The sequence below is a fragment of the Geotrypetes seraphini genome, chromosome 7, assembly GCF_902459505.1.
Source record: "Geotrypetes seraphini chromosome 7, aGeoSer1.1, whole genome shotgun sequence".
NCBI classification, from domain to species: domain Eukaryota; kingdom Metazoa; phylum Chordata; class Amphibia; order Gymnophiona; family Dermophiidae; genus Geotrypetes; species Geotrypetes seraphini.
This window is the reverse complement of record NC_047090.1, coordinates 189850260-189875088: the sequence shown is the minus strand read 5'-3', so window position 1 is coordinate 189875088 and position 24829 is coordinate 189850260. Positions and strand designations below refer to the sequence as shown.

Genomic DNA, 24829 nt, shown 5'->3' with positions numbered 1-24829 from the left:
TGTGTGAGGGAAAGAGATGGTGCACATGGGGAAGAAAAATTGGGCGTAGAGATGCACAGGAAAGAAGGATAAGGAGAAATGTTAGATACAGTCATGGAATTTTTTTGCAAGAGGGACTTGAAAAGGGCCTGTGGGTCAGATCGCTAAAAGTACAGTTAGAGGCTTTTCATGTTTCTGAGCTTGGGGAGGGTGAGTGAGTCTCTGGTCTCTCACCCTGATGTGGCAAGATTTTTTTTTAAAAAAGGGGCTCTAAGGTTGCACCCTCTGTTGCATCTACCATTCCCTTCCTGAAACCTTAACCTTTTCCTATCGTAATAAATTTTATGTTACACTGGTTCCAATTGTAATTATTTTAGCAAAGTTTTGTATTATTCACTGTTATCATTTACGGCTATTGTAAACTCAATGGCCCAATAGATGGGACAAATGATAGGTAGAAGGTGTACTGTATGTCCTGGGCCATGGGACATACGATGGCAACGACATTTTTTTGGAATGTCCAGTCATCCGGGACACACAATAGGAAAAGATTAATACTGTTTTGCAAAGTTTCAGTAGGGCTCCATATGAGCCCTTACAGGAGGCTTAGATCAAGACAGTATTCGTGGTAGCAACTGCATCAATGAGACAAGTCTGAGTTAGAAGCTCTTGCTTGCTGGGAGCCGTTTCTTAAGATTACGGAAGCAGGGCTGTCCTTGTGCACGGTTCCGTCTTTGCTACTGAAAATAGTCTCTGCCTTCCATGTCAATTAAGAAGTCCATTTGTCTGCCTTTCAGCCTACGGGTTGAAGGAACAGGACAAAATACTGCATTTGCTAGACATTAGGAGAATGCTTATTCGCCACCTTAAAGTTACCAATGACTTTCAAGTCCCTGATCACCTTTTTGTTCTGACCAGTCATGCTAAGACAGGCAGGTTTTTGTCCAAGGCCCCAATCTCCAGATAGATTCAAATGGCAATTTTCTCTACTTATGTGGACTATGGTAAGCAGCAGCTGATCATGCTAAAAGCACATTCCACCAGTGGGAGTGTGTAGTGCAGTGATTAGAGCTACAGCCTTAGCATCCTGAGGTTCTGGGTTTGAATCCTGCACTGCTTGTGACCCTGGACAAGTCACTTAATCTCCATTCCCCAGGTACATTAGATAGAGTGGGAGCCCACCAGGACAGTTAAGGAATAATATGCGAGTACCTGGATAATTTGTAATCTGCATAGAATTGTAGGATATGCAGAATATACATTTTTTTTAAAAAAAAGATAGCTACCTTATGGGCAGAGGCTCAGGCAATCTGCCCCAAGGAGAATTGTAGAGCAGCTACAGTCTACTCTTCATGCCTTCAGCAGGTTCTACAGCGTAGACATGGCAACCAGGAAGGACACTACTTTTGGGTCCTCCGTGTTAATGGCAGGCTCAGCAGTCCCACCCTAGACTCAGGGGATTGCTTGCTTTGGCATGTTCCTAGTGTTCAGGACTACTAGACACATTGCACTAGAAAGATTAGGTTCTTACCTCAAGTCTTCTTTCTTGTAGATGTGTCAAGTAGTCTTGTAACCCTACCCTGTAAGTGGGCTTTGCCTGCCTTTTGTCTTAATTTCAGTCTGTGACTGATAGTAATGAATTTGACTCTCATGTAAGCTGAAAAAAATAAAATAAAAATATCATGTCTGAATTTCTGCTTCTTAGCAGAACATGCAAGTAGCCACAAGCTCAATAAATGTTAGTGCCAGTCACACAATTTGGTATAATTTGGATAACATTTTATATCTTCTAGTATAGTAATTGACTACTTTTGAACAAACTAAGGGGGCAGGAGCAAGCCTGCTGGGAAGGAGATGGAGTTGAAAGATGAGTGATATTTTGCAAGCAACTTGCGGGTTCAGATGCATAATCCTAGTGGTCAGGACTAGTAGACACATCTACAGGAAAGAAGATGATTGAGGTAAGAACCTAATCGTTCTTTGGGGTTCTACCTGCTACACACTACAGCTTACTTCCCATGCTTGCACTGAAACAGTAGTCAGGAACACATATGTATGCTTAGAAAAACGTTTAGTTCTTCAGTACTGTGAGGGGTTCAAAAAACGATGACACCACCCGATGCTGTTCGACACTAGAACAGTGTATCTCAACCCAGTTCTTAGGTACATCCAGCCAGTCAATCAGGTTTTCAGGATATCTACAATGAATATAAACAAGAGATTTGCATACTAAGGAGGCAAGGCATGCCAATCTCTCTCATGCATATTTATTCTAGAGTTCCTGAAATATTGAGTGACTGCTTGCGCCCCAAGAACTGCATTAGAGAGAGTGACTGATATCTCCTATAAATGTTACACTTTAAGTGTAACATTTCTCATGCAGTGAAAGCTTTTGGCTTGGATTATACCCGTTTGAGAATGAACAAATTTTCTGAAGATTCATTAATGTATGCATACATTATAGCTATGGACTGACTAGGAGCAACATGAGATAAGTACCTGGCTTTCATTGCCATTTTTCTTTGAACTTCCTTTCATACATTTAAATAACATTTACGCTGCAGAGTGACAGATCTTTTGTATTTTAGTTTCTGACCCTATTTTTTTTTTTGACAGCTTTTTTTCTCTACTTTTTTCAGGGAGGACAATGATTAAAGTACTCCTTAGAGGTACTTTATATACCTGGAGTCGTTATCTCAACTGGCTTTGAGGTCCCTTTAGTAAATTATAATTTTTGTCAGTCATTGAGCAAAATGAGTATAAGATGCATTTTTATATTTTGAGACGAGTGGTTTGATACTTTTGCATCTCTTCTTAAGTGTTGACAATTTAGTTGGATACATTTACTTAAAGCAAAACTCCCACCTCAACCAGTACCCCAAGAAATTTAGGTGACTGTTAAATTTCTCATTACTTAGCTTAAGACCACCATGTGAAAAAAAAGCCCCACTCGGCAGGAATTAATAAAAGGGGGAAAAATCCACACTTTAAAGCTTTATTACACTGGACAAATAGTTTTTGCTTCCAAGCAGTTTCTGCCCCAGTTCAGCAGTTAACATGCACAGTTACATACATACTGCAATTATCCTTCCTTACATCAGTATCTTACTTCATATTACATTAATAGCATTAAAAAAAATAGATTGTTTTCTTGCATAAAATTATTTGGAGTTGCCCATTTAAAAATGTTATCTACAGAAAGAAAAAAATTCCCATATATACATTATTGCAGGACAGCATGGAGCAGTGTTCAGGGTGATGAGAGAGAAACTGGGAATGATATAGTCTGTGGCTATAGCTGAAAGCTCTCAGGCACCTGCAGTCAAGTGGAAACTTTATGCATGTGCATTTACAAAATGCAACGCTAGGCTTCTCCATCTCAACCATGTGCTTTTCAGGCAATTGAGAGTTCCAAGACCTCAGATCGGCAGTGGAAACTACATAACCTACATGTTCAGCAAGCAGTAACTGCAGGCCCTTCAGCAGCTACATCTCAGCTCATTACACTAGAGCAACCTGTGAAATAGAAGTACGTGAGATCTGCCAGGTTTGGTGTGTTCATATTATAGGCAGACAGGGTGCTCCAAAAAGAAAGCCACAACTGTTGAACAGATGATTCTGTCATCCACCCCTATGCAGTACTCCAGCTCTCCTGCGGGTATTGCTAGTAATCAGAAACTGCAGCAACGTATCGGGGGAAGAGTGTATATTGGAAAGGGTCCATTGGGAACACCAAAGCCAACCCACTGTGCTCCTTCAGTCAGTTTACTCTTAAATCATCATACCGAACAGAATCACAGTTAAAACACTTCCCCCCCTTTTTACTCTCAGCCACTAAGGCCTCCAGGTAATCAGTACCTGTATATAAACACAGTACACTTCATACTATCTAAACCCTCTCTTTCAATTCTTCTGAAAGATATTCTTAAATATCTGGCCTCAAAATGAGAATACTGTATAGAACACAATTATAAGAGAAAAAACCGAAAGGAAATAGCCTGTTGTGACATACTCAGCATGAGAGAGAGACTGTTGCTCAGGAATGAACATGGAACAATTGTGTTCCAATTCCTCTGCTTCCTCAGTTCCTTTATCGTCAGGCCATAGCCAGTAAGCAAATGCAGATAACTCGTGGAGTGCTGGGGGATTTATCGTACTCTTGAGACATCAGTTTCAATGCAAGTACAGCAGAGAGTGGCAGAATAGGATTAGCACCGAGTTATCACCATACTTCACCTGTACTGTAGTCATCAACTCTTGCTTAAAAACAGACGACAGCAGTTGTTGGTGCTTCTAGTATACTTTCTTTAGTTTCATCTAAGGGAGATACTTAGGATACAAGGGCTCTTTCAGTCATGATCAATAGATCTCAAAAATTAATCTTGCTAGACTTTGGGAAAACATGGGACACCTGAGCCACTAAGGTCACAAGCAATCATGGGCACATGAAAGGATGCAAAGATCACACCTTAACACCAGCCTTTTCTGCAGGACATCAAATGCTCACAATCATCATACATGAAATATAAGTGGCATAATCCAGGATGCTTCACTTTAAAGCAGATAAGCAGCTCACCTTCATTCTTTACCACCTATTCTCATCAACCCTTCTACACTTCCAGGGTGATCTTCAAGTCTAATTTTAAAACAGCTAATAGAGTTTCAGTTAGAATGATAACTGTGCGACAAGAAGCTTGAGTTGTTGTAATCTTTGCTCTGGCTTGGCGTCTCTTTAAATCAGCAGCAGTGAAGACATGGCACACACAGCACCCTGGAGAGACAAAGAGCTCTTGGAGCAACACTAAGTGGAACAGCACAGAAAGCAGCTCTCTCAATACAGGCACTGTGGAACCTGATCTATATCTACAAGACATGTGATAGAAAAATAGGACATACATGATAGTTTACCAATAATCAGTTACATTGATTAATCTGGGAATGAGTATGAAGGGAGCTATGGATTAGAGGTTACCTGAGAGCTAGAGATCATGTATAGCCACAATGATGAAATCTGGATGGGAGGGGCTGGCACTAAAGAGCCCCTATTAAGCAGGAACTTTACACCTGACCTTCGATCATAGGACTGCTTTAATGCTGTCATCAGACACAATGCTCAAGATTAGGCTGAGACTTTGGCAAAAACAGATGCAAACATATACAAGGAGATCCAAGTCCACCTAACTAGAAATAAAATATGCTAAAAGGCATATGCTGTACGCGTAGCCTGCTTCTCAAGTACAGTTTAAGAAGGGCTTTTAATGGATGCTGCACTTGTCTCCCCCCTTCCCTTTCACACTGAGTCACTTTGATCCTTTTCCTTTTTTGACAACAATGTAAAAATGTAAAGAGTAAAGAAAAAGATCAGGAAAGTTGCTATCTTTGGAAGAGGCTCAAGCTCCCATGCATGGAACTGGAGGATCCCTGCATGAGACAAAAGATCCAAGGAGACAAATTGATTTAGTAATTAAAAGGAAAAGTAGCAAACATGAAAGTAGATGATGGCACACCACTGCCTCTGGTAGACTGCTACAAAGCTAGAGGTACCATAGCATAGCAAAGGCTTGTTTCACGCTGCTGATGGAGAGGAAGGTCTATTTCACCATATACTCCTTATGCAGAAAGACAAGAAGAATTAAAAGAAAAACCAGATATCCAAGCTAGAAAATAAAATGTATAAGGTTTTAAAACCCTTTCAATGGTTCAGTGGAAGATCATTTCAAGCCAATGTAGTATCTGCATAGTTCCTGAAACTTTGGGATATCTGGTTTCAGTCATTCACTTTAGGATCTGAGAAAAAGCAAAATTTCAGACTCTTGACCGTAACATTCACAAAGAAAATGGAATTCTGGTTAGAAAGAAATAAAATCTTCAGTTGTAAAGAATCCTTTCCAAACCCCCACCCCAAAACATGAATCCCAGAAAAACGTTTTTCACTGTTCCCAACAAAAGAAGGGTGAGAGCAGTGATCTGTGTTAGGTGACAAAGGTGATGAAACATGGGCTTGCTACCCTCAAAATGAGATTCTGTGCCAGAGCTGCTCTCAAACAGGGATGCTGAGACTCAGTAAATATGTTACATCTAACCTTTCCATCTACTTCACCCTTGGCTCAAGAGAATATTAAGCCTTCTTCCTTCTAGCTTGTACTTTCTGTGACCTGCTTTGCAGCAATAGACATCTGAAAATTTTAATTCTAGGATAAAAATGTACACATTTTATTAAGATCACTGCTCTTGAGCACACTCATTCCTGCTGCACTTTACACTCAAATGTATGAGTGTGAAGCTTCTCATGAAGATCACCTTAATTTACTTAAAGCTCAGTGAATTTACAAGAGAATTTCCAACATTATTTCCTCCAACTCAAGATAGATAAGAACAGAACTCAAGACTGTAAATAATTTTATTTTAACTGCTAAGTGACTTATCAAATGCTTCCTGTGCTGTTATAACCACTGTGCTCCTCCCAGCAGAAGATTATTTTCATCACACAGGAGCTGCTCCATTAAGAACAAGGCACCTTAGTTCTGTAGATTTTGCCCATTTCTGTGGCAAGGGCACTGTGTCTCACTGCCTCCACCTCGCATGTTTACAACCACTAAAGTTGTATCGGACAGCAGGCATCCTGGTAGCAAAGAGATTAGGAACTACGGTAGGATCCTCACCGGCAGTACAGCTGTATGCCACAGAGATGACAAGGACAGCACCCACAGTGCACTCCATACCATAATAATAAATAACAAAAAAAAAGCCACATAGAACAAAGTAATAAAAAACCAGCTTGCAAATGGAATAAGTACCATCTCAGGAAAAGATGGTAGAAAGCAAGAGATAAAGGTCATAGTATTTACACAAGAGACTTTGGGCTGGTTTGAGGAATGTTCCTTGGTTTGATCCTGTGAGAGTAGCATCCCACAGCCTGTCCGATGCTGTGCATGTATGTGGGGGTGTGTGTGGGGGCATGTATACCCCACTTGGAAATAAGGGAAGGAGGTTCAGTCTTCAGTTTCTTCATATGTGGTCTCATCAAAAGGCCGGTCAAGAAGAGGAATCAGACGGTGCCGGGAATATTTCAGCTGCAGGAGGTCACCCACTTCACCTATCACTTTCAGAGCCTGGAAGGAGAGAAGAGAGAATTGAATCAAATCAACATTCTGCATGACATGATAGCAGTGTGGAATCCTTATGGATAGAAATTCCATGTGTAAAGGGAAGGAATATGAAGGTAGGGTATCTGAGACAGAAGGAGCAGCATTGGATATATGGACTGCAATCAGTGGACCCTAAGGGTCTTAATGCCCAGGTAGAGTGGTCTGCGTTTTATTGAAATCCTTTTGAAATCTCTTTGACATTGTTTTCTTGCACAGTGTGTGAAGTGTGTCTGTCCCTTTAAACCTGTATTGCTAAATATTAGATCTGAATCAGCTGAATTTGAAAACTGTGCTGAATGCTCCTGTGACATCATCGCCCTCTGGATTGGTTGTGGGCAACAGTGGGTGGGACTAAGAGACACACAGCTTGATATATTCTGTCTTCTGGAAGCTCATGTGTTACTCTGGAAGTTTTGTAAGCAGTCTACTGAAGGTTTATTTACAGGAGTTTGTCTTAGAACTTTGGAGTCACCTCTAATGCAGCGACAAATGCGAAAGGAGAAATTAGGTTCTTACCTGCTAATTTTCTTTCTTTTAGGCTCTCCAGACCGGTACAGCTTCACTTATGGGTAATAGCTCATCATGACCAGCAGGTGGGGACTGAGACAATCTTTTGGCTGTAGAAATAGCTATAATTCACTATCATACCTCAGTCTGCCGAATAGCCAAGCAGAACTAAACATTGCTAATTATAACAGTAACAACATTCCGGACAGGAGCAACAACGAACATAGAGCAATACTGTTGGAAGATACATAGATAAAGCCCCTTCAGTAAAGGTCCCCACAGCTCGCCAGCTACGTCAAAACCGCTGTTCTTGTGATTTCCCCGGCCCTAGACAAATACTAGAACCCGCAGAAAAAACCCCATTCTTCATGCGATAAACTGTAAGAACAACAGACAGACAGAAAGGGTGGAATGCTGTACTGGTCTGGAGAGCCAAAAAGAAAGAAAATTAGCAGGTAAGAACCTAATTTCTTCTTCTTTAACATCTCTCCAGACCAGTACAGCTTCACTGATGGAACGTACCAAAGCAGTACCTATCATGGGTGGGACCCCTGGAGGGCCGCCACCAGAACATGCTCACCAAACACTACATCCTGATGCACCTGAACATCCACACAGTAGTGTTGAACAAAAGGAATGCAGAGAAGACCAAACTGCAGCTTTACAGATATCCACTGGAGGCACAAGAAAAGACTCAGCCCAAGAAGCTGCATGACCCTGAGTGGAGGCTTGAGAAATTCTGGAATAGGCTTCTTCTGAAGAAGATATGCGGAAGCAATAGTCTCCTTGATCCAGTGCGTAATGGTAGCCTTGGAAGCGCTGTCCCCCTTACGAGGACCTGCTAAGAGGTCAAAGAGATGATCCGATTTCCTGAACTCCTGGGTCCGCTGAACATAAAAGTGAAGGACCCGACAGACATCCAACTTGCACAACTGCCTCTGTTCCGAAGAACCCTCCTGGCTAACCAAGACCAGGAGGCTCATGGACTGGTTGACATGAAAAGGCGAGACCACCTTTGGCAGAAAGGAAGGAACAGGACTGCAGCACAACCAGCTCCCTAGAAAACTCCAGGAAGGGAGGCTGACAAGAGAAAACCTGCAGCTCAGAAACGTGTCTTGCAGAAGCAATGGCCACCAAAAAGACCACCTTAAGGGTAAGGTCCTTCACTGAGCAGGAATCCAGGGGCTCTAAAGGTGGGCGCACAAGCGCAGACAGGACCAGATTGAGATATCAAGCTGGAACTTGAGGTTAAATCAATTTGGCAGCCCTTAAAAACTGAACCACGTATGGAATAGCTGTTAAGCACCGACCCTGCAACAAACTGTGAAATGCCGACGAAGCTGCCAGCTAAACCTGGAGGGAAGACCAGGCCAGGCCCCTGTCCAGGCCATCCTGCAAGAACTCCAAGATGTGAGGCAAAGAGGCGTGAAAGGAAACCACCCCATGCACCACACACCACTCTTCAAATATACACCATACAAGTCCTAGAAGTGGAAAGTCTCCGGGACCCCAAAAGTGTGGAGATCACTTTATCTGAATAACCTTTCTTATCTAGGTGTTCCCTCTCGAAAGTCAAGCTGTAAGACAAAAGGGAACCGGATCCAACATTGGAACGGGACCCCAAGTCAGAAGGTCAGACAAGAGGGGCAGTGGAAGAAGATCTGCTGTGATATGACGAACCACATCTGCGTACCATGAGTGCCAAGGCCACCAGGATCACATGGCCAGAGTGCCGAGTAATGTGAAGAACTCTGCTCACCATTGGCCATGGAGGAAACGCGTACAGGAGGCCCGCCGTTGGCCAAGGCTGTACCAGAGAATCCAGCCCCTCGGCCCGAACATCCCTGCGCCAGCTGAAGAACCTGGGCACTTAGGCATTGACGCTCGTGGCCATCAGATCCATGACCAGCTGACTCCAAGTCTGCACAATCAATTTGAAGGCCGCAGAACTGAGACACCATTCCCCAGAATCTAGCACGTGACGACTGAGGAAGTCTGCCTGAATATTCTCCACTCTTGCTATGTGGGAAACAGAGATGTCCAGAAGATGGAACTCTGCCCAGGCCATGAGCAGAGCTACCTCCAGTGTCACCAGATGTCTTTTGGTTCCCTCCTGACAACTGACATAGCATTGTCCGAGAGTACCCGAACAGAATTGCCCGTCAACAAGGTCTGGAATGCTAGCAACGCCAGCCGGATGGCTCTGATCTTCAGAACATTGATCAATTAAGACGCCTCCTCCAGAGACCAGCTGCCCTGAGCTGAGCGACCGAGACACTGAGATCCCCAATCGAGGAGACTGGTGTCCATGAGAACAACTGTCTGATCAAGATTCATTCCCTAAACTAGTTTGAAAGACTGTAGCCACCAACGGAGTCTGCAACAAACTAACCCCCAAAGAGGAACGGGTGATTCCAAATCGTGTACCTGGGGTGACCAATGATGAAGCAGAGCATGCTGAAGCGGGCGCATGTGAGCCCGGGCACAATGAACCACGTCTAGGGAAACCGCCATCAACCCCAAGACCTGGAGAAAACCCTGAGCCTGGGGACACCAGGAAGCCATCAGAAGGTGAATCTGCGACTGCAACTTGACCACTCGGGCCTCCAGCAGGAAGTCCTTCCCCAAGCAGGTGTCAAAAAGAACCCCAAGGTATTCCAGGTGCTGAGACTGAGCCAACTGGCTCTTGGACATATTGACCACCCATCCCAGCGACAGCAGTAACTCCACAACCCGAGCCATAACCCAGGCGCTCTCCTGAAAAGACTTTGCTTGGATCAACCAGTCATTCAGATAGGGGTGAACCAGAATGCCCTCCTTGTGCAAGGCTGCCACCATGACTACCATAATCTTGGTGAACATCCGCAGAAGCCCTGGCCAGACCAAAAGGAAGCGTGCAAAATTGGTAGTGCCGTCCCAAGATCGCAAAGCGAAGGAACCGCTGATGGGAGACGCGAATTGGAACATGCAAATATGCCTCCGTCAGATCAAGGTCAGAAATTCCCCCGGATAAACCATCAGAATGACAGATCTCAGGATCTCCATGCGAAAAGATGGAACTCGCAGAGCCCTTCAGATCTAAGATGTGCCAAAAAGGCCCTTCTTTCTTGGGCACCATGAAGTAAATCAAATACTGGCCGGTGCCACATTTCTGCAGAAGTACAGGCACTACTGCTTTGAGATCTAGCAATCTTTGAAGTGTCTGGTGAAAGGCCCGCTTCTTCCATGCTGCCTGACAAGGAGAAGCGAGAAAGTGATCTGGCAACGAACGGGAAAATCCCAGAGCATGTCCGTCCCAATTCACATCCAGGACCCACTGATCTGTAGTGATCTGGCTCATCCCTGGTAAGAGTCCCACAACCAAGTGCCCACCAGAACCAAGGGACATGCCGGCAAGGAGTCATTGGGTGGGCTGGGTGGTGGAGGAGTCGGCAGAGGAATCGCACCCCCCCCCTGATGGGCCCCCCCGAAAAGACTGCATGCGCTGAAAGAAACAGCCCTGAGACACTCAAGAGGCTGGAAAGGAAGAAGCCCCTCGACCAGGGCGCTACCTGTGGAACTCACGCAAATGCCCTTGAGTAATGCCATACCATGCAGGGTCTTCAGAAAGACGGGGCACCTTAGAGGTCTGAACCAACTTGTCCAAATCCTCGCCAAACAAAAAGACCCCCTGAAAGGGAAATTGTCAGCTTAGCCTTAGATGCCGCAAATGCCGACCAACCCGAAGCTACAAGGTACGACACACGGCCACCCTGAGAGCCATGGACTTGGCTGACACCCACAACAAGTAATACAGAACATAAGAGAGATAAGAGGCAGCCATCTGAATTTTGGCTTCCTCCTGTTCCACCAAGGACAAGTCATCAGACTCATGGTCAAGGACATGCTCAGCCCACCGAAAACAGGCCCCTAAGGCAGAGACATCAAAATTCTACTTAAGGGCCTCTAACCTATGCTCCTCAGAGTCCTATAAGGCTGATCTGCCTTCAACGGGCACCGTATGCTGTTTTGCGAAGGCCGAGACCATCACATCCACCACTGGCGACTTCAAGGTATCTCTATCTCCCTTTGGGATGTGATGCAGGTGAACCATAGAGTGTGCAAAACGAAAGGGCACCTCCGGTTTTAGAGGATGCCCTCTTGTTGCTGTGGGACCTTTTAGAAAAAAGATTTCCTCCTCCACTTTGATGTGACCCGTGATGTATTTGAATGTTTCTATCATGTCCCCCCCTTTCTCTGCGCTCCTCGAGAGAATATAAGCGCAGTCTGATCAGATGTTCTTCATATGGGATGTCTTTAAATCCTGGGACCATCCTAGTGGCCATTCTCTGTATCAATTCCATTCTCTTCACATCTTTTTGATAATGTGGCCTCCAAAACTGGACACAGTACTCCAGGTGAGGTCTCACAATGGATCTGTATAACGGTAATATGACTTCCGGCTTTCGGCTGATAAAGCTCCTTCTGATGCAACCCAGCATTTGTCTGGCCTTTGCTGAACCTTTCTCCACCTGATTAACAGCTTTCATATCTTCCCGGATGAGAACTCTCAAGTCCCTTTCTGCAGTAGTCCTTGTTAAGTTTTCACCGTTCAAGGTGTATGTTTTGCATGGATTTCTGCTCCCTAGGAGAGGATTATGGTCGCTAGCCTAGAATTTAGATAAAGGCCTTGACATTCCTAGATATGCATAAACTCACGTACTGGAATATTTGTTAAGGGTTGAGTCCAGCAGTAATGAGTGATGTGGGCCATGGAAAAGACTGAGTCCAATGTTCCTGGAGCAACCATGATACTTAAAGGCATGCCCCAATTTGTTGAGAGACATCTCAGTAAGCCTGCCCTATAACTGCAACCTGAGAAGCTCTTTGGGAGACTCATCATAGCCCAAGCATGTATGAACTCAACGTTAGGTTCAGTGTCAGCTTCCAAATTAATAGGCAGTGGGATGCCCAACTGCCAAATATATCCAAGAAAGGAAAGATCTACTGAAGATCTCCCAAAAGACAGTTCCTGTAACAGTTCAAAAGGAATGCCATAAGACTCAGGCTTATATAAAGAAAGTGCACCGTCTGAGTCCCATTGAAAATTTGAATTATGGAGAAGTTCATGTATTACAATGTCCTCAGTACCGATCCCATGAAGACGATGAGGATCTATGAATATCTCTTGTTCAGTGAAGAAGAGCGTTGATGCTTCAAAGCAGTGGACTGAATTTTCAACGGAGAAACGTCAATCTTGGAGAAGAACTAATGAGAAATTGCATGATGTTCCCATGGACAGCCAACATCTGTACCATGAAGCCTCATACACCATACTTAAGGAGTCGATGTTAGCAGCAGCATTTTGTGAAAATTAAGCATATTACCGAGCTCCCTCCAGAAGAACTCATGGAGTGTCTCCCAGAAAACATGTACCGGTACCGATGGCTCAGCATGAAGGAGAAACAACCTGTAAATGAAAAATGATGACGTAGCTCTTCGGTCTTAATCAAAGGCTCGATGCTGTTTAGACCTGTGATGCATTAAAACAATGCACTGGTACTTATGGCGCAACAGCCAGTATTATTGGTGCAGCAAGATGTCTCAAAATGGATGACCTCGATGAGGATGCATACCATAAGGGAGAGACAACCTGTTATGCTGGGAAATGTTGGCGTCGACGTTCGGTCTGCATCAAGAGACTCAATGCCGTTGAGACCTGCGATTCTAGGAAATATGCACTGGTACCTATGGCTCAACAGCTAGTACCATTGGTGCCTCAGTTAATTGAACCAACATATGGGAAGGACCTGCTGGACTGTGACGTAGCTCAGAGATATATAACTCTGAAGAGGGGGAGGTTACCCCTTCTTGGGCTAAGAGTTTTTCATCCAATCATAGCTTGGTATACAGTAAAGACAGGTCCAACTCAAGAAGGCATAAAAATTACTTATAACTGTATTCAGTAATTCTAGATGATACTGCTTTCAAAACTTTAAACAAAAGGAGTTGCATTCAGGTTGTACAGAAGGTGTAAAAATGCACTTAACTTATATGCAAAATAAGTTATATGCAAAATAAGTTATCTCTGAGCTACGTCACAGTCCAGCAGGTCCTTCCCATATGTTGGTTCAATTAACTGAGTCAGTTTTCCTATTGCCTAATTCTTTTTCTGACTCTATTTGTTACACTGTCCCTGTTTATTGGAAACATAGTAGTACCATTGGTGCAGCAGGTTGTCTTGAAATGGATGACCTTGATAAGGATGCATACCATGAGGGAGAAATAACCTGCGAAGCTGGGGGAGCATTGGCGTTGTTAATTGGCCTGCATCAAGAGACTCAATACTGTAGAGACTTATAACGCTTGTTTCTGAGCTGGCTCCCTTGATGCTGGAAGTTCGAAGTCAGTGTCAATGCCAATGCAGAACTGTCAATGTCGACGGATAAGAAGAACTGTTCCTGCTAAGCTCAATGGGTTTTAAGAGAGAATGATTTTTTTTAAAGAGGAACACCAAGTACAAGTTTCAATGTGAAGTCCAGGGTTTAAACTCTGAAGCCACCCATTATGAGGGACGGTACAGAAATAGTCCGCTGGCATGTACTGCCTTTTAAAAAAACCCGTCAAAGGTTTTGACATGGACGGAAAAATTTGCTCAGTGTTATTAAACCCAATTTTGACGCACAAAACTCGCAGAGAAAACCCCCTGAGATATGGGAAAAAAATGATATAAAGATTTCTCTTCTTACTTATCTTTAATGAAAGGAAATAAAAACAAAAGAAAATTATATGAAGTGGAAAGGCAACACTGACTGAACAGAGTTCAATCAAAAAGATAATTCTTTGCTCTGTGGAAAATGAAGAACTGAGGTACCTCAAGCCTCTTTGGGTGGGAAGGCAGTTGCACATGCACGGTGCATGTAGTCATGAAGCTCTTAAAATTTAAAGTGACCGTTCACTTTTCAGACTGTCCGTACTGGGCTCCGTGGATGACATCACCCATATGTGAGAATATGCTGCCACTTTGTCCTAGGATAATCCTTCTGTCCCGGCCCACTGCTGGACCACAAGGGATTTTTTTTAGGTATGCGGGAGGGAGGGAGATAAAATTGTTAAAGTTGGCTGGGGCAGGAGACAGATCTCTCCTGTCCTGGCCCACTGTGGACTACCAGGACTTATGGTAGGCCCAGTAGAGACCTGTAAGGCATCGGCAGGCAGGGGGGGGACAGGGTATAGAACCTGGCAGGGCAGGGGGACTGGGTACAGAGACCAGCAGGGGAGGGAGTGAGATGGATGCAGAGCCTGGCAGAGCAAGGAGGGAGGGCAAACAAGGTGCAGAGCCTAGCAGAGAGGGAGGGCAGTTGAGTGTAGAGCCTGGCAGGACAGGGGATGGATGGGGCTGGATGCTGAGCCTGTCTATCCCACACATTTTTTTAATTTGGGTACTGTTTTTATCTCTACCACCTCTGCAGGGAGGGCATTTCAGGCATCCACCACCCTCTCCATGAAAAAGTATTTCCTGGCATTATCACCCCACAACCTCACATTATGTCCTCTTGGTTTTGGATAAGCTGAGAAATTCTCTTAGGCAATTGAGAGGGACTGTCTGGCATCTGTAACTATCCCTTATGAAATGTAAGAAATCCAATTAAGTTACCTAGTTTTTGTTCAGGTTTAATCAACTGTAGGACAGTGTTCACATATTACAGCATCACACAGCACAAGTGCAGAAAAAAACGAGAATCAAATTACAATTCTAACTTGTACATGTTGGTCTTGGATCAAAACTAAACAGAGAAATATTTAAGAAACTTGTTTTGTAATTGGTCTTGATATTCCTCTCATTACGCAATGACTAGTCCCACTTTAAAGTTTCTATACTAGTAGTTTCCTATTCTGGTGGGTCAGTATGGGTAACAGGGGGTTTGTGCTGATTTAAAACCAGATATGCAATTCATCTAGCAACCAAAGGTCTCCTTTTCAAAAAGGCAGAAGAGGCCTGAAACTTACAATGTCAAGCATTTCCCTGGTGTGAGCTGCAGAAACACAGAACCTGGCTCTGGACTCAATAATGGGAGTGGCAGGGAAGCCCACCACCACGACGCCAATATTGCGCTTCAACATCTCACGGCCAAAAGCTCTGTAAAAGGAAGAGACAAAGTAAAATTTTTAGAAGCTGTTGTTGCTATGCTTTTGATATCAGCTACAAGCCTAATGGATGTGGTCTGGATATGTTGTAAACAAAGGTGATGGATGGATGGATAGATAGATAGATGGATAAAGATAGAGAGAATGAGAGAGATTACAACAACCTAGTTGACTCATTACAAGAGAGCGAATCAAAATGTTGAGTGCAGGAGCATGTAAATGAGAATGGATGGAATGGATTAGGTCAGGGGTGTCCAATGTCGGTCCTCGAGGGCCGCAATCCAGTTGGGTTTTCAGGATTTCCCCAATGAACATGCATTGAAAACAGTGCATGCAAATAGATCTCATGCATATTCATTGGGGAAATCCTGAAAACCCGACTGGACTGCGGCCCTCGAGGACCGACATTGGACACCCCTGGATTAGGTGGAGCACAAATTGTAGAAGGAACATTGGATTGATTACTTGTGATATTTAAGGTTTAAAGCAGAGGTCTCTATCAATGATGAATCCTAGAATTCACGTGTTGTCAACTTGAAGGACTGGGGTGTTACAAAGAAAAGAATAGGTGAAGGCAAGAATTTTGGGTTGTGTTCAATGAAAAAAGAGATTAGATTCTTGTCTTATAATATTTTTTCTAGTAGATAGGTGTTTTATTCTGGACAGTAGGGTATTTTCCCTATGCTCGTGAGCCATGCAGAAGGAATCCATTCCAGGTTTTCAACTCTTCCTCCTTCTCCAGAGGGCTCTGCTGCCCCCTTTAGTTTGTACCAAAGCAGGCAATAGCACTATATAGGAATATATAAGAAGGAGGGGTAAGGGGAAACTCCATAATCTACAGATCTGTTCTGCTATGAAAATATAACAATTATACTAAACATGTTAACTTTCAACGATTTTTATTGATGAAAATGCAATCATAATAACAGTAACAAGTTGGCATCATCACTTTATACAGAAATTACCCCCATAACCTCACCTGCCATGGTCCATCAACAGAGAGATTTGTAAGCCTAATGAAGAAGGGCATGGAGCAATATAAGGAGCATACTCCGACTGGCAGAGGGTCACAAGCGGTGTTCCGCAGGGGTTGGTGCTGGGACCACTGCTGTTCAATATATTTATCAATGACTTGGAAACGGGGACGAGGTGTGATGTTATAAAATTTGTTGATGACACCAAACTCTGTAGCAGAGTTAGGAACACAAAGGAGTGCGAAGACCTGCAAAGGGACCTAAGCAAACTGGAAGAGTGGGCAAACAAATGGCAAATGTGCTTTAACATAGAAAAATGTAAGGTCATGCATATAGGGAAAAGGAACCCAAGGTACAGCTACAAAATGGGGGGAACACTGCTGGGGGAGAGTAATCTTGAAAAAGACTTGGGTGTGCTGGTGGATACAACCATAAAATCATCAGCGCAATGTGCAGCGGCCTCAAAGAAAGCTAACAGAATGCTGGGCATCATTAAGAAGGGAATTACAACCAGGACGAAGGAAGTCATTATGCCACTGTATCGTGCAATGGTGCGCCCGCATCTAGAGTACTGCGTCCAATATTGGTCGCCGTACCTCAAGAAAGACATGGCGATACTTGAGAGGGTCCAGAGAAGAGCTATGAAAATGATAAATGGCATGGAGGACTGTTCATACGCTGACAGGCTGGACAAGTTGGGACTCTTCTCCCTGGAAAAGAGGAGGCTTAGGGGAAACATGATAGAAACTTTCAAAATCATGAGGTGCATGGAGAAGGTAGACAAGGATAGATTCTTCAAATTACGGGGAACCAGAGGCACAAGAGGGCACTCAGAGAAACTGGAAGGGGACAAGTTTAGAACCAATGCCAGGAGGCTCTTCTTCACACAGAGGGTTGTGGACACATGGAACGCGTGTGATGGATTACCTTGATCAGTTCTCTCTTTTACATGAAACCCAATGTGGCTTCAGACCTCTGTTTAGCACCGAGACAGTGATTGCGGCGACCCTGAATTACTTACGCTCCTTATTTAGCAAATGTGACGTTGGACATGATATACTTTCAGATTGACAAACTGAAAAGCGACAAATCCCCTGGACCGGATGGAATTCACCCGAGAGTTTTAAAGGAACTTAAGGTCGAAATTGGTGAATTGCTACAAACTGTGGCTAATATGTCAATTAGAACCGGGCAAATACCAGAAGACTGGAGGATAGCAAATGTTATCCCAATTTTCAAAAAAGGAACAAGAGGTGGTCCAGGAAACTATCGACCTGTGAGCCTCACTTCGGTTCCTGGGAAGATAATTGAAGCACTGATTAAAGACAACATTGTACAACATTTGGAGGATCACAACCTAATAAGGGCTAATCAACACGGATTCAGGAAAGGGAAGTCATGCTTGACAAATTTACTACAATTCTTTGAGAAAGTGAACAAACAAGTGGATAGTGGGGATTCGGTGGACATAGTCTACTTGGACTTCCAGAAAGCGTTTGACAAGGTTCCACATGCAAGGCTTATGAAGAAACTACTAAGCCATGGAATAGGAGGAGAAGTGCACAGATGGATCGGCAAGTGGTTGGAGAACAGAATGCAGAGGGTTACCATAAATGGGAAATTCTCGGACTGGGAGAGGGTGACTAGCGGCGTGCCCCAAGGCTCGGTTCTTGGGCCCATCTTGTTCAATATTTTCATAAACGATCTGGAAGAGGAAACAACTTGCAATATAATAAAGTTTGCAGACGATACAAAACTATGTTGGGCGGTTGACTCTCAAAGGGACTGCGAGGAACTCCAGAAGGATCTGAACAAGCTGGAAGCATGGGCAACAAAGTGGCAGATGAATTTTAACATAAACAAATGCAAGGTGATGCATCTAGGAAAAAAAAAACAAAGAACATGAATATAAGATGCTGGGGGCGACATTAGCAAAATGCGAACAAGAAAGAGATTTGGGGGTACTGATTGACAGAACCCTAAAAGCCTTCGGCACAATGCGCGGCAGCGGCGAAGAAAGCAAACCGGATGTTGGGCATGATTAAGAAGGGGATCACGAGTAGATCGGAAGATGTAATAATGCCACTTTATAGAGCAATGGTCAGACCGCAATTGGAATACTGTGTACAACACTGGTCTCCATACCTCAAGAAAGATACAACTCTGCTGGAGAGGATACAGAGGAGAGCCACGAAACTTGTCAAGGGATTGGAGAATTTGAGCTACAAAGAGCGCCTTAGGAAATTGGGACTGTTTACCCTCGAGCAGAGAAGACTGAGAGGGGATTTAATAGAGACTTTTAAATTAATAAAGGGATTTGATAAAATAGACCAAGAAGAAGCATTACTAACTTTTTCAGAGGTGACACGGACAAGAGATCACAGACTGAAACTGAGTGGCAGCAGTTTCAGGACGAATGTCAGGAAGTTCTTTTTCACACAGCGAATGCTGGGAATTTGGAATGCTCTCCCGGAGGATGTTGTGACAGAGATTACTGTTCTGGGATTCAAGCGCAAGTTGGATGCACACCTTCTTGCAAATCATATTAAGGGCTACGGTATATCTGGGTCTCCAATCAGGAGTACCTAAATGGTCCACCGCATGTGCGGATCACCGGACTGGATGGACCTCGGTTTGATCCGGTGAAGGCTTTTCTTATGTTCTTATAAGCAGGGTATAAAATTATTCAGTTACACAGATGACTTTACAATCATTATCCCATTCACTACTTCTCTCTCTGAAGCTACCCCCATTGCAACAGAGGCACTAAACTTGATGGAACAATGGACAACAGAATTCAGACTGAAGCTTAATTCAGAAAAAACTAAATTCTTCGTAGCCTCACCACACCCACTTGTCACTACAACATCACTATGCATCAACAAACTCAGCTATCCTATTCAACCAACAATGAAGGTTCTGGGGGTGGGGGGTAATACTGGACCAAGGCTTAATCATGAAAGACCAAGTGGACTCCCTAGTCAGAAAGAGATTTTTCACTCTCTGGAAGCTTAGGTCCATTAGAGCATACTTTGACACTTCCTCATTCAGAATTCTGTGGTACAATCCCTAAAACTAAGCCATCTCAATAATTATAACATCGCCCATCTGGCAATCTCCCAGAAGAACATGCAGAGACTGCAACTTGTACAGAATGCGGCAGTCAGGTTGATCTTTGGGTTGAAGAAGTCCGATCATATAACCCCTTCCTACCGACTCCTACACTGGTTGCCGATGGAGGCACGGGCGAAGTTCAACTGGGATGTTTTTGCTTTAAGGTACTATCCGGTTTAGCCCTTAAATATATAACTGACCTCTTCTCCTTCTCAACCAATAGACATAAGAGAAGTACACACCTGAAGTTCGTCTCCCCATCGGTTAGAGCAGTGTTCTTCAACCTTTTTGCACCCATGGACCGGCAGAAATAAAATAATTATTTTGTGGACCGGCAAACTACTAGGACTAAAATTAAAAAACCCCGTTTACGCCCCATCTCTGCGAGCTCGGTCCCCGCAAACCATCTGATCCCATCTGCACAAGCCGCAATTATGATTTTATATTGAACGTATTTTATTAAAGTATAAAAAGAAACAATATTCTGAACAATTGTGATTTTATAAATACAAATATACAGAGCACGGACCAACAAAACCCCTGTCTCCCTTCCCCTTCACATATATCCCCTCTACTATCAAGAAAACTGAACAAGCCAAGTTATTATAGAATGCTACATAGAAATATCATGCTAACAGAATACTGCAGTCCCCAGTTATGTCTCTAGCAGGATATATAATTCAAATCTGATATATTCTAATGACAAAATAGAAATAAAATTATTTTTTCTACCTTTTGTTGTCTCTGGTTTCTGCTTTCATCTTCTTTTCACTCTTTTCCTTCCACCATCTGCCCGTTCCATCCAATGTCTGCCCTCTCCCCCTTCCATATGTATCTGACTTCTTTCTATGCCCCTTTTCCTTGTCCATCCTCCTCTCTCCTTTTTACATCATTCATTCCAGCTTCACTGCCTTCTTCATTTTTATCTCTCCTACACCATCTTTATCCCTCTCTCATTTCTCTGCTGACCCCCTTTCCAGAATCAATGTCTCTTTACTTTCTCATTCCTCTCTCTCCCCTTTCTCTCATCTGATCTCTCCATTCCATCCTGACCCCCTTCCCCTCCTGTAATCTCCTTGCCAGCTGTTTCCTTCCTTTTTTCTTTCTCCCTACCCTCCTTCCTTTTTTTCCTTCTCCCTTCCCTCCTCCCACTATCCAACATTAACTCTCTTCCCATCCCTTTCCCTCCTCCCTCACAGCAGCATCTCTCCTTCTTCTCCCTTCCCTCCTCCCTCTATCCAACATTAACTCTCTTCCCATCCCTTTCCCTCCTCCCCTCCCAGCAGCATCTCTCCTTCTTCTCCCTTCCCTCCTCCCTCTATCCAACATTAACTTTCTTTCCATCCCTTTCCCTCCTCCCCTCCCAGCAGCATCTCTCCTTCTAACTTCCTTCAAGTCCAGTAACAGCTCTCCCTTTTCCAGCACCTTCCCAGCCTCCTACAGTGGCTTCCTCCCCTTCCAGCAGCTCTCGGTACTTGCCTGCAGGAAGTTGCCGGTAAATCACTGCCCTGGCAAATAGGAGAGCTGGTGGGAGGGGAGGAAGTCACTATGAAGGCTCCCCAGGATCTTGTTTGCACACGCTGACCATCTCCCTCCACCTGCACCTGAATCTGAAGCTCTCTCCGGTCTAATCGCAACTTCCCCGCGGCCCTCTTCAGCAACTCGGCAGGGGTGGCGATCAAGACACGCTGCCGACGTCGGGACCTTCACTCTCTGAGTCCCGCCTATTTTGTTTCAACTTCCTGTTTCCGAACAGGCGAGACTCACAGAGGGAAGGCCCCGACGTTGCAGCCTGTCTTGATCGCCTGAGGCTGGGAGGAACATTAGTCAGCAGGAACCGCAGTCAGGAGGAACCGCAGTCGGCAGGAAATTTAACTGCCGACTTGATCTCGCCGGCCCTGCGCGGACCGGCAGAAATTTTCTGCGGACCGGCGGTTGAAGAACTGTGGGTTAGAGGATGTACATTTAAAAGACACCATCAATATCTTCTCTCTTATCAAGCAGCCTTATGGGGCAAAGACCTGGAAAAACTAATTATACACGCAAATAACTATGGGTGAATTTAGGAAACACCTAAAAACATACCTGTTCTTGAAGTACCTAGATAGCGGATCTGCACAATCTCTCCCATCACAATCTCCCATCTCAATCCCCCCATTACAACTGTTCTCTTAAACTGTTAGCCACTAATCTCCAACTATGTAAGTTCCACTCAATTTGTAGCATCTTTCTAATCATTGTAAACCGCACAGAACTTCACGGTCTTGCGGTATATAAACTGTTATTATTATTATTATATCTCGTATCTCAAACATCTAATTTAAATTAGTCCTTAGTTATAGGACCTAATTTTCCTTTTATTCTTCTTTTCTTTCCTTTCTTTTCTTCTTTTTTGCTTATCTAGCAAAAACGGTAGCAGAACAAGACTTGGGGGTAATCGTCAGTGAGGACATGAAGTCTGCCAATCAAGTGGAGCAGGCTTCGTCCAAGGCAAGACAAATCATGGGCTGCATACGAAGGGGTTTCGTCAGTCGTAAGGCGGAAGTCATTATGCCATTGTATAGATCCATGGTGAGGCCCCACCTGGAATACTGTGTGCAATTCTGGAGGCCGCATTATCGCAAGGATGTGCTGAGACTGGAGTCGGTGCAAAGAATGGCCACCCGGATGGTCTCGGGACTCAAGGATCTACCATACGAAAAACGGCTTGACAAATTACAGCTATACTCGCTCGAGGAGCGCAGAGAGAGGGGGGACATGATCGAGACGTTCAAGTATCTTACGGGCCGCATCGAGGCGGAGGAAGATATCTTCTTTTTTAAGGGTCCCACGACAACAAGAGGGCATCCGTTGAAAATCAGGGGTGGGAAACTACGAGGTGACACCAGGAAATTCTTTTTCACTGAAAGAGTGGTTGATCGCTGGAATAGTCTTCCACTACAGGTGATTGAGGCCAGCAGCGTGCCTGATTTTAAGGCCAAATGGGATCGGCACATGGGATCTATTCACAGGGCAAAGGTAGGGGAGGGACATTAAGGTGGGCAGACTAGATGGGCCGTGGGCCCTTATCTGCCGTCTATTTCTATGTTTCTATCTTTCACTCTTTGACTCCCTGATGTGTTACCTATAAATGTTCTCTTTCTGCTTTAACAATTGTAGTTCACCCCCTTTTTCCTTTTGTATCTGTACTGAATTTTGTATGTATGCATTATTTTGTAATAAATTGTTGTAAGGTTTTTTTCCCCTATTTTAATTTGTAATACTCTTTGAAATATTTGACATTGCATGCAATTGAGCGATGTCCTGGCGAAACCGTTGGCTGAGCTATTCAATCTCTCCCTAAGTAAGGGGAAAGTTCCCCTGGACTGGAAATTAGCTAATGTCGTTCCTCTGCATAAAAAGGGTTGCAGGGCAGAGGCTGCGAATTATAGACCGGTGAGTCTCACATCAATAGTGTGCAAACTCATGGAAACACTAATTAAAAGCAAACTGGACAAGATCTTGAATGAAGGGAATCTTCGGGATCCCAGTCAGCATGGATTCACCAAGGGTAGGTCCTGCCAATCCAATCTCATCAGCTTCTTTGACTGGGTAACAAAAAAGTTGGACTTGGGAGAGTCTTTGGACGTCGTGTACCTGGACTTCAGTAAAGCTTTTGACAGTGTCCCACACCGCAGGCTGCTAAGCAAGATGGAATCGATGTGGTTAGGAGAGACACTAACTGCATGGGTCAATGATTGGCTGAGTGGCAGACTTCAGAGGGTGGTGGTTAATGGTACCCTCTCTAAAACATCGGAGGTGACCAGTGGAGTGCCGCAGGGCTCGGTCCTGGGTCCACTCCTTTTCAACATATTCATAGGGGATCTGACTCAAGGACTTCAAGGTAAAATAACACTATTCGCCAATGACGCCAAACTATGTAATATAGTAAGTGAATGCAGTTTACAGAATTATATGGCGCAGGACCTGCTTACATTGGAAAGTTGGTCCTCAACCTGGCAGCTAGGCTTCAATGCTAAGAAATGTAAGGTCATGCACCTCGGAAGCGGAAATCCATGCAGGACGTACTTCTTGAACGGAGAAACTTTAACTAGGACTTCAGCAGAACGAGATTTAGGAGTAATCATCAGTGCAGACATGAAAACTGCCAATCAAGTGGAGAAGGCTTCATCTAAGGCAAGGCAGATATTGGGTTGTATCAATAGAAGTTTCGTCAGCCGAAAGCCTGAAGTCATAATGCCGTTGTACAGGGCCATGGTGAGACCTCATCTGGAGTACTGTGTGCAATTCTGGAGGCCACATTACAGTAAAGATGTGCGCAGAATTGAATCGGTTCAACGGACAGCCACCAGGATGATCTCGGGGCTCAAGGGTCTCTCGTACGAAGAGAGACTGAACAAATTGCAGCTCTACACTCTCGAGGAACGTAGGGAGAGGGGAGATATGATCGAAACATTTAAGTACCTCACGGGACGTGTCGAAGTGGAAGATGATATTTTCTTTCTCAAGGGACCCTCGGCCACAAGAGGGCACCCGCTCAAACTCAGGGGCGGAAAATTTCATGGCGACACCAGAAAGTATTTCTTCACAGAGAGAGTGGTTGATCATTGGAACAAGCTTCCAGTGCAGGTGATCGAGGCAGACAGCTTGCCAGACTTTAAGAATAAATGGGATACCCATGTGGGATCCCTACGAGGGTCAAGATAAGGAAATTGGGTCATTAGGGCATAGACAGGGGGTGGGTAAGCAGGGTGGGCAGACTTGATGGGCTGTAGCCCTTTTTTTTGCCGTCATCTTCTATATTTCTATGTTTCTATGATCTAGGATCTCCTTTGTGGACATAGCTACCACATCTAACTGATGGCCTTTTTCATATGTTTGTGTGGGTAGAGGGAGATTGTAATTGAGTGAAGCTAGGAAGTTTTTAAAGTCTTTCGTGTCTGGATTGTCCTCGTCCTCTAAATGTAGGTTTATGTCTCC

The 24829-nt window shown here is 44.2% G+C and overlaps 1 protein-coding gene across 2 annotated transcripts in view; it reads right to left on the bottom strand.

Annotated features, from left to right (window-relative positions):
• Window positions 1-2960: 2960 nt before the first annotated feature.
• The window catches only part of SPTLC2 (serine palmitoyltransferase long chain base subunit 2), a 153769-nt gene continuing 131900 nt past the window's right edge, over window positions 2961-24829 (bottom strand). For both annotated transcript variants that reach the window (XM_033952120.1, XM_033952121.1), the window contains exons 11-12: window positions 15624-15753; window positions 2961-7091 (exon numbers count right to left, since the gene is read on the bottom strand). In XM_033952120.1, the coding sequence (XP_033808011.1) occupies window positions 6972-7091; window positions 15624-15753 (250 nt within the window). In that variant the 3' untranslated portion in view covers window positions 2961-6971. The remainder of the gene's footprint in view (window positions 7092-15623; window positions 15754-24829) is intronic.